Below are 19,166 nucleotides of genomic sequence, written 5' to 3'. Positions count from 1 at the left end.
TGCACATGTGAAACTCATCTAATATTAATTAACTTTTTACTACATATAAAAACAGATTCATATATACAAAAATAAAATATTTTTCTATATATATATATATACAGAGGAGATCTCCTGCGATTTTGTGCGGCATGTTTGGTGCTGCGGAAGTTTAGCTGGACAGCAACGGAAGCAAAAAAATAAAAAATAAAAAATAAAAAAAGACCACGTCAACTAAGTTAAAGAAACGGAAGCAAAAAAAAAAAATGCACACGCGTTTTTTCCTTCTCCTCCTCCTCTCTCCGCCGAACCTTGCCGCCCCTAAACCCTAGCGCCGCCGGTCTTGCCGCGATCTTCCCTGAGCACCTCTAAACCCTAGCCTTTGCTCGCCTCAATCAGCCAGCAGCAAGCTCCCTCTCTCACCGCAAACGTTGCGTCGGGTCTCCTTCCCTCGCTGTGCCTCGTCGTCGCCTACCTCTCAACCGAAGAGGTACTTTGCAATCTGGATCTTAATTTGCAAGATTAACTTTTACAACTATGATTTCTAGACCTGATTTCCTTTTCTAGTGTGCATAAGTTTCTTGGATTTGAATTGTTCTAGTTTTCGAATTCTTTTTTAAATTTTAATTTCCTGTGTGCTTCACTGGTGTGGTGTTTCTTAGCATTTGATTTCTCTTCTACTAGTCGGAGTCATTAGTCCAATTAAAGCTTAGAGTCATTGCTATTTTAGCTGCATCGGTTTGGACAGTTGGAACCCAATGGTGTCCATATGTACAATGGCGTAGGAAGACAATGCTGCCCCCTAGTATTCCATATCTATACCACCTTGGAATAATTTTGATCAAAATTACTAATGCGAATCATATTAGCATCAAAAGTAATAATTGAAGAAATAAATCAACAACTGTCAAATTCAACTAAAAACGTCTCCACTTCATAACTACTCAATCTTCTTTTTGAGACAATTTCATCATCAATTATTATTTTAGTAATATACTTCAATTTGCAATAGTTGCATTAATTATTATTTTAGTAATATATTTTGTAAATTTCTATCTTATGGTTGCATGAAATAGTCTCCACAATGATTTGAAAAGATTTGTGTACATTTACTTGCTTGATTCTTAAAGATTTATTGACCATTAACAAAATTAGCAAATAGAATAGAGGTTAAAGCTGTTGAAAATCCTAGGTACTCTAAGTGCATGTTTCCTACTAGACTTTAAGAAATAAGATGTAGTATTAATTTATTTATTTATATATTGTCTAATATAATGCGAGGACACACAGAAATGGAAGAAAATAGAGTTGATGATCAAGATTTCATTCCCCAAGTTGCAGATGCTTGAAAGCCAAAAATTGAAATGGAATTCCCATCACTAGATGATGCATATTCGTTCTATAACCAATATGCTCGAGAAGCCGGATTTAGTTCAAGGAATAACACGAGCAGGAAAAACAAGATTACAAATGAAGTGACATGGAAACAAATTGTATGCTTTAAAGAAGGGCATACAGATCTAATGCGGAACAATAAACATCCAAACCCTAATCAAGTAACAAGGGAAAGAGCACGTGGCGCAGTTAGAACGGGTTGTAAGTCAAATATTGCATTTGTTAGGAAACAGACGAGGCCTAATTGGGTTGTCTGTAACTTCATAGAAACCCATAATCATCCGCTCTCGACTCCATCAAAGGTGCATTTGCTACGCTCACATCGTAGTGTTTCAGTAGCCAAGAAAGCATTGACAAAACAGTTTTCACAAGCCAATGTTCCAACTTGTCAACAAATGCGCTTATTAGAGATAGAGTATGGAGGCCCTGAGTGGGTAGGTTGCACAGAAAAAGACATTAGAAACTTTGAGAGAAATCTTAGGGATGAGCAAAAGGGTATTGATGCTGAAACATTGATTGAGTTTCTTATATCTGAGCAAGAAAAGAATTCAGCTTTTTTCTTTGATTACGAAACTGATTCAGATAAAAAATTTAATAGGTGCTTTTGGGCTGATCATGTATCAAGAAGGACATACAGTGTATTTGGTGATGTAGTTGTATTTGATACTACATATAACACCAACAGATATGGCTTGATTTTGGCACTATTTATAGGAGTTAACCATCATCATCAAACAGTTCTTTTTGGTTGTGGATTTATTAGTGATGAGAAAACTGAGTCTTTTGTTTGGTTGCTTACAAAGTTTTTAGAAGCCATGCCTAAAGATGCACTAAACATTATCATCACTGATCAAGATCCTGCTATGACAAAAGCAATTGCACAGGTTTTCTCTCAAACAGTGCATAGATATTGTTTGTGGCACATATTGAACAAATTCCCAGAAAAATTAGACCCTTTGACTTTTCGAAACCACTATCACAACATAAAGAATGTCATTACAAATTCTACAACACCTGATGATTTTGAGAAGTCATGGGAAGAGACTATCAAATTCGCTAATTTAGAGAAAAATGATTGGTTATCCTTGATGTATGAATTGCGACACAGATGGGTTCCAGTATATTTTAGTCATGTATTTTTTGCAGGAATGTCAAGTAGTCAAAGATCTGAAGGCTCACATGCATTTTTCAAGAAATATGTCCTAAATAAAAACTCATTAATGGATTTTATCACTCGTTTTAATAGAGCACTGAGACACCAAAGACACAATGAGTTAGTTGCAGACCATATTGATATGAATGAGCATCCCAAGGTTAAGACAACCTAGCCAATGGAAAATCAAATGGTTAATCTATACACAAAAAAGAAATGGTTGGAGTTTCAAAGTGAAATGACCGAGAGTCATAGTTATTATGTGCAACAAACATTTACAGGAGTTGCCTCAGCGGTTTACCATGTAATGAGATTTCAAAGTAGTTCTTCCTCAAAATCAAGAGTTCTCACTCATGACAAACAAAGAGATTACATATCATGTAGCTGCACAAAATTTGAGTTCAAGGGAATTCCATGCAGACATATGTTAGCTTTTTTTCGTATCAACCAAGTGTTTCTTTTGCCTGATATGTACATACTCAAACGATGGACACGAGATGCAAAAGTTGGAGCGATATATACTTTAGGGGAGCAAAGTTTCATTGATGATCCAGATTCAGAAAGGTATTTGATGTTGAGGCACTCGAGGTTATCCTATAAAGCTTCAGTATTAGTTGATGATGCATCTTTGAGTAATGAGAGGGCAACCTTCTTGGATGAACAATTTGATTATATCTACAACAAAATTTAAGAGATGTCCATTAGTACAACATACAGTGATAGAAGTCAAAGAAAGAAATCCATTAATGAGGGTCTTGGTATTATTGATCCATCTATAGTAAGAACTAAGGGATGTGGGAAGAGATTAAAATCATCAAAGGAGAAATCAACCTCAAATTCTAGGCTTTGTCGTGGGTGCGGACATCGAGGAGTATCATATGACAAGCGTAACTATCCCAATTTGCAGCAAGGGTATGTGTCGATTAATTTTGTATTTTTATTATATTTTATTATATTGTGTATATGACAATGTGTCAATTATCAGATCAATTGAAGATAATAATCATATTAGTCTTGACGACACATATGAACCTGCTTTGGGATCTGTAGCTGGTACTATCAAAGTTTTAAATTGTTAAATTATAGTAGTTTATTATTTATTAAGAAAATAAATTATCTTTATTGTTGCAGGTTCTAACAACATGCGCTAGGATGTTGAGACTATCTATGGTTGGTATTCATCTATTTCATTTCTAATAAACTGCTATAATTCTCTAGCTCTTATTTCCCCTCGAAGTAATGAAGTAAATACCACGTTCTAGTATATCTTTATTGTTGCTTGTAATTCTCAATTCTGTTTTTTTTTTGTTTGTAAATAAGTGTCGCAGTAACATCATTCTCTCTGTTATATCCTTAGGCTTGATTTACTGATGCATTATTGCGTGAATTGGCTGGAATAACTATATGATCTAATTCCGTTGACTGCAAATTATTTTTTTTAATTTCGTTGACTACATGATCTGATTCAAGTTTTTACTCTCTTTTTTTTCCAGCTTGTGTCGATCTTCTCACCTTTGGCCTGAAAGTTCTATTGAGGTGTCTACTAAAGAACAGAAGAAGACATAAACACATGAGTTCCATTGAATTCCATTGAGGTGTCTACATCAAACTGGGGGTGGTCTTCAACCATATAAGGACCATTTTGGTTGTTAATTTTGCTAATAATTTTGACTATGTAAACTAAAACGGTTGTACAAATGCATATATTTGCTAGCTTGTGGTGGTTCCATTTTTTCTTGTTTAACATTTTCTTTTCTTAATACTTGTTAAATTTCACTCCCAATATGTTAGTGATTCAATTGTTGGTCTTTCTTAAAGTTTGATGAACTGATTCGATGTGATTCAATTGTTCAGTTTTGATGATTGCGTACTCAGTTTTGTGACCTGTTCTGGATCGATTACTTGATCGTTCCAGGGGTTTGGATCGATCACAGGATTGATCCAGGGGTTTGGATCGATTGCTGGATCGATCCAAATTCTTTCTGTTCGAACAGAAAGGATCTGGATCGATCACTTGATCGATCCATCCCCTTGGATCGATTGCTGGATCGATCCAGATCCTTTCTGTTCGAACAGAATGGATCTGGATCGATCAATTGATCGATCCACATCCTTTCTGTTCGAACAAAAATGATCTGGATCGATCACTTGATCGATCCAATTCTGAAGCGATCAATTCCGAGAAGAAGGCCCTGGATGAGCTTAAGCTGCTCAATTCTGCTGTGTTCATGTTCCAGTTGCATTTGGAGGCCTGAGCAAGGAAAATGATCGAGTGTGAAAGAATAGGAAGCTCATTGCCTAGCGCAGAGGGTGGATACGCAGTGATCGAGTGTGAAAGAATAAGAAGCTCATTGCCACAAATGATTCTATAATCAAGACCTCTTTCAAGATTGGTGGGTCAGGAAAAGTGCTTCTAAACATCGACAATCTTACATCCAAGAAAAAGAAGCTCCTCTACAGATGGAAGAACACTTGATCACTTGATCAATCCAATTCCTTGGATCACTTCGCCTCTGCCCTACCTTCTCGAAGGCCTCGATTCGACTCGTCTTTGCCCTAGCTATTCCTTCTCGACGGTCACGATTGGACTCGTCTTTGCCCTAGCAATTTACAATTATAGCGCAACCATTTTTTTTTATCCAAGTATCCAATTTACAATTATAGTGCAACAATGTTTAATATTTCCAACACCGACTAACAAAATCATTTTGCGTCCAGAATTGAAAACATTTAGCCAATTACATTACAAAATGAAATAATACTTAACACTAACTAACAAGATTAATTAACAATACAATCAGGATTATGGCTGATCCTGTCCGAACCAGGAGTCAACGGACACTGGGCACGTGGCGCTCCCTGCTGGATCCTCGAGCGCTCCGGCGAACCTGCAGTAAAACCGAGCCGGGAGGGGTGTCCCGGCGACGGCCCTCCGACGCTCAAGTCAGGCGAGGAATAACGAATAGGTGGCCTCAAGATGAAGTTTTGCATACCTCCGGTGAAGAAATGGAGACCTTATATAGACCCCTCGAAGAAGCCTGGGCGCGCCAATCAAAGTAACCACCTGCATTTGACCATGCCCAAGTATGGGTCTGTCAGAAGGGCCATGCCCAGATATGGATCCGTCAGAAAGACGTCCATGAGGCCATACTGCTACTGTATCAACCTTTCCATGATGTGACGGCAAGATCCTCCATCGTGCGATCTTGTGTACGACCTAATCATCAGACATGCTTCTGCTGATATCCCATATCCCGAGCCGAGCGCATAGGCCGCTCGACCACCTTTGTACCCTCGCCCTTATCTGGGCCAAACGGACAACCCGCTCGACCCTTTGGTCCCAGCCGAGCGGACTCCCGCTCGGCCCTTCGATCCTCCTGCCTTGGCGTCGGAAACCCAAGCCCATGGACGGGTTATCTCTAGCTCCGCTCGGACCTACTAAGCCTCTCGGCGCGGCCATTAACCACTTAGTCAGCCCTTCATCGGTCCTCAAGCTGAGACCCTTCAGGAAGTGGGTCCCCCATTCTTACCGCCGGATCAATGTCTAAGAGAATCAAGTTCACCATCAATGATATCAAAATGAATGTCGGTACTTGGATTATTCTCGGGTTGTGTCCATGAGAGGCATTGTGTTCACTTTCAATATTACTAGTTGAACTAGTATCGGGCGTCACCCACTTTTGCCATCCATGTTGCTTGCAGCTGTAATACTGTCTTCCAGGATTCTTGGTTGATCTAGAAACACACACCAATGTTCTTTGTCCGCAGTCCCTACATGTTACAGGTTGAAATCTTGTATTTTCGATGCTGCTAAAACTTGATGATGCCATAAAACAACAACCTAATAATCAAATTTTGATTACTTTGATTAAAAAAAATTATTACATTCTGCAGAAGGAATATTGACGAGCAAATAGAACTTAGATAATTTGTTATGGAACTAACACTATATATTATGTTTAGTTCAAAGAATCTAGGCCAACAACCATAAATATGAAGTAGGACTACTCTTCTGTTACACAGTTATCTTGATGAGCATATATACCTCTGAGCATAAAACATTATAGGGGTGCCCATTTGATAATTTTGAAAATGAAGAAATCTACACAATACAGGAGTGAACTCGAAAAAAACATACACCAACTACAGACAGTGCTTCTGAAGAATTGAAGTCTTAGATGAATAAGCAGAAACTATACAAAAGTTGTCAGAGGATAATGGCTCTACTATAATAGTCTTGCAAAGATTCAGATTGGCCACTAAATCTGTAAACAGAAAATGCAATAAATCACAATATAATTCCAGCTAAATGTCACAGGACATGCATACACATCAAATAATTGACCACTAAATTTAAAAGAAAGCCATAAATATCAAGGGATTAGAGTTGAGACTAAGAGATAAAAGGGCAACATTGTCTTCCTATGCCATTGTACATATGGACATCATTGGGTTCCAACTGTCCAAACCGATGCAGCTTAAATAGCAATGACTCTAAGCTTTAATTGGACTAATGACTCTGACTAGTAGAAGAGAAATCAAATGCTAAGAAACATCACACCAGTGAAGCACACAGGAAGATAGGGTTCCAACTATCCAAACCGATGCAGCTAAAATAGCAATGACTCTAAGCTTTAATTGGACTAATGACTCCGACTAGTAGAAGAGAAATCAAATGCTAAGAAATACCACACCAGTGAAGCACACAGGAAATTAAAATTTAAAAAAGAATTCGAAAACTAGAACAATTCAAATCCAAGAAACTTATGCACACTAGAAAAGGAAATCAGGTCTAGAAATCATAGTTGTAAAAGCTAATCTTGCAAATTAAGATCCAGATTGCAAAGTACCTCTTCGGTTGAGAGGTAGGCGGCGACGAGGCGCAGTGAGGGAAGGAGACCCGACGCAGCGTTTGCTGTGAGAGAGGGAGCTTGCTGCGGGCTGATTGAGGCGAGAGAGGCGAGCAAAGGCTAGGGTTTAGAGGTGCTCAGGGAAGATCGCGGCAAGACCGGCGGCGCTAGGGTTTAGGGGCGGCAAGGTTCGGCGGAGAGAGGAGGAGGAGAAGGAAAAAACGCGTGTGCATTTTTTTTTTTTTGCTTCCGTTTATTTAACTTAGCTGACGTGATCTTTTTTATTTATTTATTTATTTTTTGCTTCCGTTGCTGTCCAGCTAAACTTCCGCCGCACCAAATCTGTCGCACAAAACCGCAAGAGATCTCCTCTGCTATATATATATATATATATATATATATATATATATATATATATATATATATAGGGTTTAGGGTTTTAAGATTTTATATATATAAATAGGTCTATTCCGAATCGACCCGGATCGAACAGTGTGACACAAAACAGCCGCAGCGGCCAGGGACCTCACTACAAGCGTCGCCGCTATGCGGCCCTCGATCATACGCCGCAGCGGCGTCTTGGCCTCCTTGCGATCCGGCTGCCACACATTTTTCTTCTCTTCCTCGATTTTCCCGGATGCTGCCGCCAAGGCGGATGGTCCGTCCTCCAAACCACTTTCCATGGCCGAATACCTAGTCCGCTCGTGGGGCTTCTCCGCCGCCGAGGCATCCAAGGTCTCCAAACTATCCCGCGTCAAATCCACCCAGAAAGCCGACGTTGTTCTCAACTTCTTGAGATCCCAGGGCTTCGAGGATTCCCATATCAAGAAGATCGTCATTCTCTTCCCTGATTTCATTGTCTACGATGTGAAGAATAATCTGGCCCCAAAGTTACGATCTTTTGTGGATATGGGTTTCTCGAAGTCTGACACAATCGAGATCATTGCATCGAATCCCTCCATGCTTACCCTTAACCTGAAACGTTCTATACTCCCCAAGTTGGAGATATGGGAAAGACTCTTTGGATCGAGGGAGCTTCTCGTCAAGATTGTCAAGAAGAATCGTTGGTGTCTCTGGTACAGCCTTGAGAAAAGAATACTTCCTAACTTAAAGTTCCTGAGGGAAGAATGCGGTATTTCTGAAGATAGAGTGTCTCGAGCAGCGAGATACCACCCAGGATTTGTTGGCCAGAAACCAGAAGCACTTCATGTTTTGGTCGATAGAGCCGATGAGATGGGGATGCCTAGGCTATCTCCAATGTATCTATGGGCCCTTTACATTCTCCAAACTGTCAGTAAAGAAAAAGTCGAGGCTAAGCGCAACCTGTTGATGAGCCTTGGTTGGTCGCAGACAGACTTCTCCGAGGCATTCAGGAAGTCGCCAAGTTTCTTGTCTCTATCCGTGGACGACCTACGCAAAAAGATGCATTTTTATGTCAAGGAAGTTGGTTACACACCTCTCCTAATGGCCAAAAGTCCGTCCCTTCTCGGATATAGTTTGAAGAAGAGGGCGATTCCTCGGTTTCGTGTGGTGGAAATGTTGAAATTGAAAAGGTTATGGACTGTTAAGTACAAGTTTACTTCTCTTTTGACGTTCTCAGATAAGAAGTTCGTGGAGAAGTTTGTTATCCCCTATAAAGAAAAGGTCCCTGAAGTGGTTAAGATTTTGGAGGGCCAGGAATGAATTCCTCCTGCTTTGCATTCTGAGTAAACATGAGGGAGGGGTTCTGCAGTTATAATCAGGTTTGTGATTCTTCTTATTTAAACAATGTTAACTGTGATTATAAACCACTCTTATTGTGACCTTGAGTATTTATGTGAAATTCCTGTTTGATATTATCTGAACAAAATGTTTGTATACTTGAGAAATAGTTCTCGTCATATAATAAGCTTCAGGTTCGAAATGTACTTCAGCGGTTGATTATCTTCTGCCAAAAACATGAATAACAAGTCCTGTTCATGTGACATGCCTAAAGGAAGCTCCATTGGATATAATTGAATTTATCCTGGTAATTATGCTATTCAGATGATATCCCTACTTATTCTAGATCATGTTTGCATATTCTTATGATTTGAAAGTTAACATAATAGATGCAATATCATTTCTTATTTTCTGGACATTCCCAAATTTTATTTGATAAATTTTTAGTCAACGTAGTGATCTATAGCATTCCACCTGCTTCCTCTTGAAGCTAGCGTACTAAAAGTGAATCCCTTTTGTCACACATACAAAAATATCAATTTTCTTCAAGCACTTTTCGTCCATCCTTCCTGCAGTATCCAACTCACTGATTGTTGTTGCACTGTATTTTGACTCTGCTGTTTGAGAGAATGACATCAAACATGTTTTATTATGAGAACAATTTTGAGTTCTTATAGGCATTTTGCTTTTGGGCTTCTCCTTGGATTATATGCCAATATCTCTATTCTGCAATCACTCAAAGTGTGTTGCTGTTGACAATTTTGATTGTTAGGTCAAAATTTCCCGCCCTATTATTTTTTTTTGTAAAGAGAATTCTTGCCCAGTTCTTTGCCAGTCTATTATGCCTGTATTGTACTGGAACTGAAACTTTAACCTGGTTATGCCATCAGGTTGCTACTAGTATTGATAATCAAGAGGAAACAAGTTTATTCTAAAAACTTCTTGATCCTTCTTAGTTTTTCTTTCACTTAGTCCCGCCAAATTAATTGTCATCCTGATTCTCTATTCTTGCACTCTTATAGCATCATAAGTCTCTGCATTTTCTATGATAGTTGACATTATGTTAGGGGATAAATGACAATTTATTTTCTAATATCACTGTAATTTCTTCTGTTTTTTCTTCAATTGCTGCCTTTGCGCATGAGTCCATCCAATCGATTGCCCAAGTGCCACAATGAGAAGGATGATTCTGCAAATAAATAAATAAATAATATTATTGTTACAAAATAATCAATAATATTCAATATGAGAAAATATAATCAATTAAAGATACAAACCTGAATATATGAATCCTACAATGCACCTTTGGCCTATATACCTGAATTTACCCTCTCCATATCCGTGGAGTCAATTCTAGGGGCTTTTCATCTGGCATTAACTTGGAACCATGTGCATTTAAAGCACCTTTTATTAAAATCAATGTAGTTGTATGCAAACCTAGAGCAATAGTATCATGAACCAAGAAGTCCCCAGTATCTATTGTTAAGAAGTGTGAAGTACTATTTTCATTAACTGCATTCAATCAGCTGAGTAACCATATGCTTTGACCCGCGTTGAATGTTGGGTCATTCGTTGAAGATAAGAGTATATCAAACCCATATGAAGTTTTACCATGAGCAGATTGTAACCTGTCCCCTCGGGACGGTCTAGTGGCTAGCACATGAGGTCTTGCCACCATGAGATCTGGGGTTCGAATCTCGGTTATGTCGAGGTAAATATCTCCCTTATGCGCTAGTCACTATTCCAAAGGCTAGTAATCACCTGTGATTTACCTCCTCCGTGTTGACCTTGGGACGGGTTGACGGGGGTGTTGGGGGCGAGCGTAGTCGCTTTTTGCCACCATGAACATATTCTATCCACGAGTAAGTTTCTTAATTTCTCTATGCTTGTAGAAAAGACCATCCATATTGGATTCCAATATATATCGAATTTAGCTTTATACCGAGCCAGTAGGTAAATTTTCAAAATACCGAAATCACATACCATAGTTTCAAAATTGCCAAATCGTGTATCCACTTCCTGTTTACGCTTTTCCTCAAATCAATTTGACTAGAAAAAAAAATAGCAGACTGGTTTTTTTTTTCCAATTGAATTGATTTTTTTTTGTTTGAAAAATCCATCAGCCGGTTTAAGCCAAAATCGACTGATGGGACCTATAGACCCTGGAATGATATAAAATCAATTTCTATATGTTCATCTAGTTCTAATTGTAAAATGCTGTCAAATATTAATTTAACTTAATATATTGAGAGCAGTGATTTTTTTTTTAAACTATGATTGAATGAATCTAAATAAAATCAATTTAGGTTCATTTGGCTAAAATCAGTTGATAGAGAGTTTGGAATGAAGTAAAACAAACTCTTGTGAGTTCTTTTAGTTCTTATGATTATATTCATTCTTTCAAACATCAATTTGAATTAATATATTGACAGTAGTGATTTTTTAAACACGAATGTATCGAAAAAATTAATTCGTGTTTAAAAAATAACTGCTCTTAATATATTTGGTCAAATTGATGTTTAATAGAATTTTTACAATCAGGAGAACTATACGAACATATAGGAACTGATTTCATGTCATTTTGAGATCTCTAAGTTCTTCAATTGATTTCAGCCAAAACTGGCTTATAGACCTAGAGATCTCAAAATGATATTAAACTAGTTTTTATGTGTTCATCTAGTTTTCCTAATTGTAAAAATGCTATCAAACATCAATTTGACATAATATATTGAGAACAGTGATTTTTTTAATATGAATTAATTTTTTTAGACATATTCGTATTTAAAAAATTATTATTCTTAATGTATTGAATTAAATTGATGTTTGATAGTATTTTTATAATAAGAAGAACTAAACGAACACATAAGAACTGATTTCATGTCATTGCGAGCTCTCTAGATCTGTCAGTCGATTTTGGTCAAAATCGAATAATGATTTTTTTTAAACACAGAAAGAAATTAATTAAACTAGAAAAAAAATCAATTGAGTGATTTTTTTTTTCAGTCGAATTGATTTGAGAACGAACTGTGGTATATGATTTGAATATTTTGAAAACTTATCTATTGAACTAGGTAAAAAATGATATAAAATTTGAACTCAAATTACATTTATGATTCAATATTTTAATCTAGTGTCTATTGTTCTTTCATATATATATATCTGAAAGAATTATTAGATAAATTTAATTATAAATTTGTATTTATGTAAAAAATGGATTCAAATTCTTTTCATCCTTTATTATTTGACGGTTTATTATAAATTAATTTTATGATTTATTATTTTTCATATAATTTGAGGATGGACGGACGTATGTAGTTATCTTTTTTATTATAATCTAAAACGTATATATATAACGTTACTCTGGTGACTGCAACGTGTGCATCCAGGATAATTAAATTTTTATTATTTTTAGGCACACTTGATAAACATGAATGGAATATGATGAGAATGGAATCAATTCTATCCAATGCTTGTATCGGATTGGGAATGTAATGCTTATTACTCATTTGATTCTAATATTACGATTGGTAATTCCAAAATAAATAATAGGAATGGATCAGTGGTGGATCCAGGAATTTAATTACGGAGGGACGGTCGCAATCTTGAGTACGGCGAATTTTTTTTTGAACAGTTAATAACTTTTATGTAATTAAAAAAATATTTTTTAAATAACTAGACATACAGGAGAAAAAAGTACAATATTATAAAAAAAACTCATACAATAATATTAAAATATGAAAGCAGTCTACTAACGAATACGTGACAATTGCATTCTTAGAGACTCTATGTTCTAAAAACGTTGTAAAATTGGCTCATTGTCGACAGTATTAAAAACATCTTTCTCGATATACACTACTAAACTATCATTCATCCATTCCTCTCCAATCCTGTTTCGCAAATATGTTTTGACAATATTCATTGCCGAAAACACTCTTTCAACTGTTGCAGTAGCAACTGGAAGAAGTAAGGCTACCTCAATCATCCGATAAACCAAAGGAAACACACGGTTCTTCATTGTTTCAATCATTTTCTTTGCAAGAGCTCTTAAATCTGAAATGCCTTCAAACCGTTCATCTGATTTGACATCATCAATATATGTTTCAAGCTCTTGTTCAACCAACATACGCTCATTTCAAGAAAAATCATCCTCATAAAAATGAGCCAGACGCACTAACTTCTGTACATCAAATCTAGAGAACGAGTTCCTATGATCAAGACATGACATATAAATCAACAAATTTATAGTTGTTTCAGAGAAACGACTATCCATCTCCTGTAGAATAATATCGATAACCTACAATTTAAAAAATCAAACAACAAAAGTAAAAATTAATAAATATGTTACTGTTTAAAAGAATTTAATTGATGGTAAAAAAAAAAAAAGAATTATGAAATTACCTCACAAAAGATTTCAACATAGTAGTAGTGATAAAAATTAACATTTTTCCCATCTCTCTTCAAACGAGTACGGCTGTTGATGTTATCTGTCATATTAATTATTTCAATGGAATGAGTGTTACAAAATTTCTTCACATCCTCAAGTAAAATATCCCATCCAGAATCTCTCAACTTTTGTAATTTGCATTTCACATTATTGATCAAACGTATCACATTCACAATATTTTGATCTTTCTCTTGTAGAACGGTTGACAAATGATTTGTGATTGCCAGTATACGTTTCATCAATAGTAGAATAAACACAAATTCATACCTCTCCATTCTTTCAACCAAAGTTCTACTTAAACCCTTAGAAGAACGATCACCATCATCAATCAAATTTTGAAGAACCTCTATAACAGATGACCACATTTGTTCAATACGACATAAAGTTGAATGATGAGACCCCCATCGTGTATCTCCAGGTCTAGCTAGACTAGTTTCTTGGTTTAGTCCTCTACCAGAACTAATCTCTCCTCTTTCAAGAAGTTTAATTTTTCTGTCATGTTCAAGTTGTCGAAGTTTGTCAGCCCTTTTGCAAGATGATGCAGATATGTTTACAATCGAACCAACAATCCACATGAAATCACAAACATATTGATTTTCTTGAGCAACAGCTACAACCACTAGCTGGAGTTGATGAGCAAAACAATGAACATACAATGCATATGGATTTTCTTTCATTATCAGTGACTTTAAGCCATTAAATTCTCCAGACATATTTGAAGCACCATCATATCCTTGACCCCTCAATCTTGCCACTGACAAACCATACTTAGCAAATAAAGAGTCAATTGCCTCCTTCAAACAAGCAGCTGTAGTTGTTGCAACATGAACTACGGCCATAAATCGTTCAATCACCTCTCCATATTTATTCACATATCTAATAACAACTGCCATTTGCTCTTTCACTGAACAGTCACGAGCCTCATCAAGTAGTAAAGTGAACCACCTATCTCCAAGATCAGCTACAATAGCATTTGTGGTCTCAACTGCACAAGCATTCACCAATTGTTTCTGAATTTTTGGGGCAATCATTTGATTATTTCCAGGTGCATTCATTCCAACAACTGCCGCAACTTCTGGACACTCTGAGCTATACCATTTGAGCAATTCTAAAAAATTTCCTTTATTGGATGATGTCGAAGACTCATCATGTCCCCGAAAAGGCAATCCTTGTAACAACAAAAATCGAATTACTTTTAAAATGGAAGTCAAGCGTTTGCGATAAGAAACTTCAAGCTCATGTTTTCCTGATGAAAATGAATACTCCACACTTTGTCTTTGATTCTTGAAACCCTCAAACTGTATTCTTGCCTCATTGTGCACTCTACCAACTCCACCTACATGCTCATTGAATTTTTCAATTGCTTTTTTCCAATTTATGAAACCAGATCTCGTAAACACATCATCTCCTCCAAACCCTATATTACTAGGTCTAAAAAGATAACACCAGAAACAAAATGCTGCATCCTTTGAAACACTATACTTCAACCAATCACGGTCTTTAAACCAAACCTCTCTGAAACATCTATTGTCTTTACCCATTTTTTTTCTTGGAAAATTATGGCCTCGAGGTTGACAAGGGCCCATAGCAACATATTCTTTTCGAATATGATCTCTAGCACCAACATCATACTCTTCAATCAATTTTCGTAAACCAGGATCAGCAACAATTTCTACTTCACTACTCAGATTTTCAATATTTTCAAATAAAATTTGCGTCGTAAACCAGGATCAGCAACAATTTCTACTTCTCTACTCAGATTTTCAATATTTTCAAATAAAATTTGCGGAGGAGGAGGAGGTGGTGGTGGTTGTGGTGCAGGAGTAGACTCTTCATCCGGAACACTAGACGATTCAATTGAACTCCTAGGCCTCTTTGTAAAATATTTCAACATTTTCTACAAATTATAATGTATGGGAAAAAATCATCAACATAAAGTAATGTGAACAATTTAACAATAACACAATTTAATTATTTAACATCATTCATCAACACAATTCTTTTAAAAAAATAAAATTAATTTAACATACATTATCAAAAAACAATCAAACAATTATTAATAAAATAAAATAAAATAAAATCCACACCTGAATGAAGGCCGAAGGCTTCACCTTTGGACTTTGGCACAAAAAGATGGATCAGGAAGGGTTCCTCCTTTGATGGCAATCAGTAGAGAGAAAAAAGATTTGGGCGCTGGGCGCAGGGCTTTCAGCTTTGCTGTTTGGTCGGTCGTCGGTGCTCGGCACTGCAGAAAGAAAAAAATAAAGGGTAAGAAATATCACAAGGTTCAAGGTTTTGTGAGAGATAAATAAAAATATAAAAAATAAACGTTTCCAAATATAAAAAATAAACTTAGGAAACGTGTCAATTAAAAAAAAGGAGGGATAAATAAAAATATAAAAATAAACTTTTATATATGCTTTATATAGGGAAACGTGTCAAGATGATTCACAATTAAAAAATCGAATTGGCTTTGACTCTTTGTTTTCTCCATTTTTTGCTCGAGGCTGCGTTTTTTCTCCGATTGTTGCGGCCTGCGAGTGCTTGCGCCTCAATTTTTTTTTTGTTCCACCGTCAAGGAGGGGGCGACCGTCGACGTCGGCCCCCCCCCCATCCCCCACAGGAATGGAATGATATTATTTCTGTTGACACAATTACCCTTTAAGTAAAAATAACAATTATATAAGAAATTTATTTACTTTATTCTAATTTTAGTAATTTTTTTTAATAACAAATGACAATATATTTTTAAAATATGTTCAAATACAAATATAACAGATAAAATTGACTAACTATTATTTTTACTTATTCAAAACCTTAGATATCAACATTGATAGTAGCTTTAACCAAAAGCTCTTTTTCTTTTCTAGCCATGCTAAAAACAACACTTCAATTAACTCAGGATTATTTTTTTTCTCTGAACTCCAATTGTTTTTGTAAAAATTTGACTTGCTTTATCGATGATAATCACATTAATCATATTCGAAAGTCGATGAGATAGAAAGCTGGGGATATGACACTTCCGTTGACCGCGCGTGGACTCTGCTCCGACCGGCAACACAAACTAGATCAGTGTCAAGTCAGACAATGGGTCCCGGCGTTGGTCCTCCAACGCTCAAGTCAGTCACCGACGATGAAGTAAAAGGCAGAGCAACAAGAACAATGAACAGTAGCAACAACAGTGTATTGCGCATACCTCTGCTGATGCTTGGACTCCCTTTATATAGGGCTCCTGTAGCTTGCATGCACGCTTCCCAAGATAGACACGCTTCCCAAAGTTTTCCTGAAAAAAATCTGTCAATAAAGTGTCCCTGACACATTACTTTAACGAGCCGAGCATATCTCTGAAGTGACAGTGGAAGCTTCCACCGTACGATCATTTGTTTGACCACGCTGCTTGTCAACGACACTAGCTCCCAAAAGGATGTCGAAAGATGGCTTGATGAGCCTGTTGCTGAGCCGAGCGGGATAGCCGCTCGGTCGGAACTCCGCTGTTCCTGTGTACCAACCACTCGGTCGAGACTTTGTTGCATGAGTCCGCTCGGTCGAAACTTCATTGCACTTGTGTTGCATCCGCTCTGCTGATGTCGAGTCTTGTTGCTAGGCCGAGCGAAGGAGCAGCTCGGCCAGACTTCTACATATCTTCCCCTTTGGCGTCCTCCCTTATTGAGCGTCAACTGCTCGGTGTATTACTTGAGCTAGAGGTGGGGTCGGATCGGGTCTTTCTCCTCCCAGTCGAGACATGATCGTTCTACCGGCCGATGATATTTCGAGCGTTGACCACCTTGACTTTGTCCTCCACCGTGGCAACTATCTTCCGCGGGGTGGAGCTCCTCCTTATCATGTCATCACATGCCTCCCCCTCAAGTCTAGTCGAAGGAGGCTGCAAGTCTGACTGACGAGACAAAGTTATATGTGAGGCTTTCCACCCGGTCGGCTTTGACACTCCTTAGCATCTGATCGGGTTGTCATGGCCCAACGGTTTCTATATAACCGTTCTCTGTTGATCGACCTGTTGAAGCCCGTCGCTCGGCCATAGGCATGCTCCCTTAAGCCGATCTGCACAACAGACATTCATACTTGGAAATCTTTTCCTGGGCTCCTCTGGGTGAGTGCAATCTGAGCTTACGTCACCTAGATTTCTGGGAAATCATGTAAATCTCTACGCATTAAGGCTAAGCGTGCCCCTATGCTTGTTAATTGCTCTCATTAAATGCCAACCTATGGCGGGGCACCACGTGTCATGCCTATTGTCGCCGCATGTCTGATGTGACAGGGTATCGATGTGACGTTTAGTAGTTTAAATTCAACGGTCCGATCTTTGCCTGGGTTTCCGCAACCTAGATCGGACGACTCTCGTCGACCGACCCCGAGGCTTATAAGCTCGCTGCGTCGCCTTCCTCTTACGCTGTCATCTTCGAGTGCCTCCGGCGACAACCCTTTTCTGCTCCTGTATGACCCTCATTCTCTGGCAACCTTCTGTCCTTGTTCCTCCGCGCTTCTTCTTCGGCGACCTCTTTCTAGTAAGATTCCTTTCAATCACACCCATCTTTGAGCTTTTCGACGTTTCTTCCTGTTCCGTCGATATTCCAGTAGCCTTCGCATCTTTTCGTCTTCTTTTGTTTTTGTGATGGTGAGTTCCTCGCAGCCGTCTGCCTCCGTCCCTGGGCTCTGGTACACATCCATTGAGTGTAGGTTCAATGGAGGCGATGCTGAGAGCTTGAGAGATATTTTTGAAATTCCTTCTAATCATCAAATTCTTATTATGTATCCTTCTAATCGGTCAAATCTCCACCACCCAGCTGCATCTGTTTCTTTAGGGATCAGTTTACTATCGATTTACGGTTTCCACCCCTTCGTTCCCGCTGTTTGTAAATATTTTTGCAACTCCCTCCATCAACTAGTGCCAAACTTCTTTCGGTTGTTGTGCGGGGTCATTGTTCTATTCCACCTGCACGACATTCCTCTTACTCCCCGGGTCTTTCATTATTTTTATTACCCGAAATTGTCCAAGACGGGGACTTTTCTTTTCCAAGCCCAAGTGAGCTTAGTCTTCTTCAACAAAATGCCGACCTCCAACAAACATTGGAGGGGATACTTCTTTTTTGTGCGCCTTCCCGGGTGGCTAGACTTCCCGACTAGCTGGCAGCTCGAAGTGGCGCCTCAGCCTCCCTTAAAACAGTACAAAAGCCGATCAGACTACGTTAACACAGTTTCAATTTTGGTCGGTCAGAAGTATGACATTCACAAGTTGTTGATGGAGGGTGTCCTCTACATCTTCGGGTTGAGTCCGATCCGAACCTGGCTTCTGTCAGCCTAGGTATGAAACTTCTTCACTCCTTCCTTTGATTCTAACTGATTTGTCTTCCTCTTTTGCAGCCGAAGTCATGCAACGTGCTCGTCTGTCCGGCAAAGCTAAGCTGTTGGACGCTGTGATCAATGCGGTAGCTGTTGAGAAATTGGAGAACCGCGGCCTGCAGTCGGTCGGCTCTTAAGAAGATCCGCTTGGAGAGAGCGAGGGAATGCCCGCACTGGTGGGCGAAGGGGCAACCAGTCGGACTCCTAGCGGTGGGGCGGCTTTAGGCTCACAACAACCCCCTGAACGGCTGAAGGGAGTCCAGGTTGAGGGGGCGTCCGGCTCGGC

General features: G+C 38.3%; 2 protein-coding genes and 1 long non-coding RNA gene across 3 annotated transcripts; 1 reads left to right on the top strand and 2 right to left on the bottom strand.

Annotated features, from left to right (window-relative positions):
- Positions 1-6,245: 6,245 nt before the first annotated feature.
- LOC122003527 lies at positions 6,246-7,615 on the bottom strand. The gene is made up of 2 exons (XR_006117978.1): positions 7,378-7,615; positions 6,246-6,792 (listed from the first exon to the last, which is right to left on the bottom strand). It is a non-coding gene; the product is annotated as an uncharacterized LOC122003527 (long non-coding RNA).
- A 216-nt stretch (positions 7,616-7,831) lies between these two features.
- On the top strand, positions 7,832-9,280 carry LOC122005131 (transcription termination factor MTERF9, chloroplastic-like). The gene has a single exon (XM_042560051.1). The coding sequence runs from the start codon at positions 7,924-7,926 to the stop codon at positions 9,058-9,060; it is 1,137 nt and encodes a 378-aa protein (XP_042415985.1). The 5' UTR covers positions 7,832-7,923; the 3' UTR covers positions 9,061-9,280.
- A 3,588-nt stretch (positions 9,281-12,868) lies between these two features.
- Positions 12,869-18,208, bottom strand: LOC122004110 (zinc finger MYM-type protein 1-like). Its single transcript, XM_042559043.1, has 5 exons — positions 18,068-18,208; positions 16,719-16,805; positions 15,634-15,767; positions 13,548-14,953; positions 12,869-13,185 (listed from the first exon to the last, which is right to left on the bottom strand). The coding sequence occupies exons 1-5, from the start codon at positions 18,206-18,208 to the stop codon at positions 12,869-12,871; spliced, it is 2,085 nt and encodes a 694-aa protein (XP_042414977.1).
- Positions 18,209-19,166: the final 958 nt, after the last annotated feature.

This window comes from Zingiber officinale, chromosome 7B (assembly GCF_018446385.1).
Source record: "Zingiber officinale cultivar Zhangliang chromosome 7B, Zo_v1.1, whole genome shotgun sequence".
Lineage (NCBI taxonomy): Eukaryota > Viridiplantae > Streptophyta > Magnoliopsida > Zingiberales > Zingiberaceae > Zingiber > Zingiber officinale.
The sequence above is the reverse complement of the archived record's forward strand: the minus strand, read 5'-3'. Positions and strand labels throughout refer to the sequence as shown.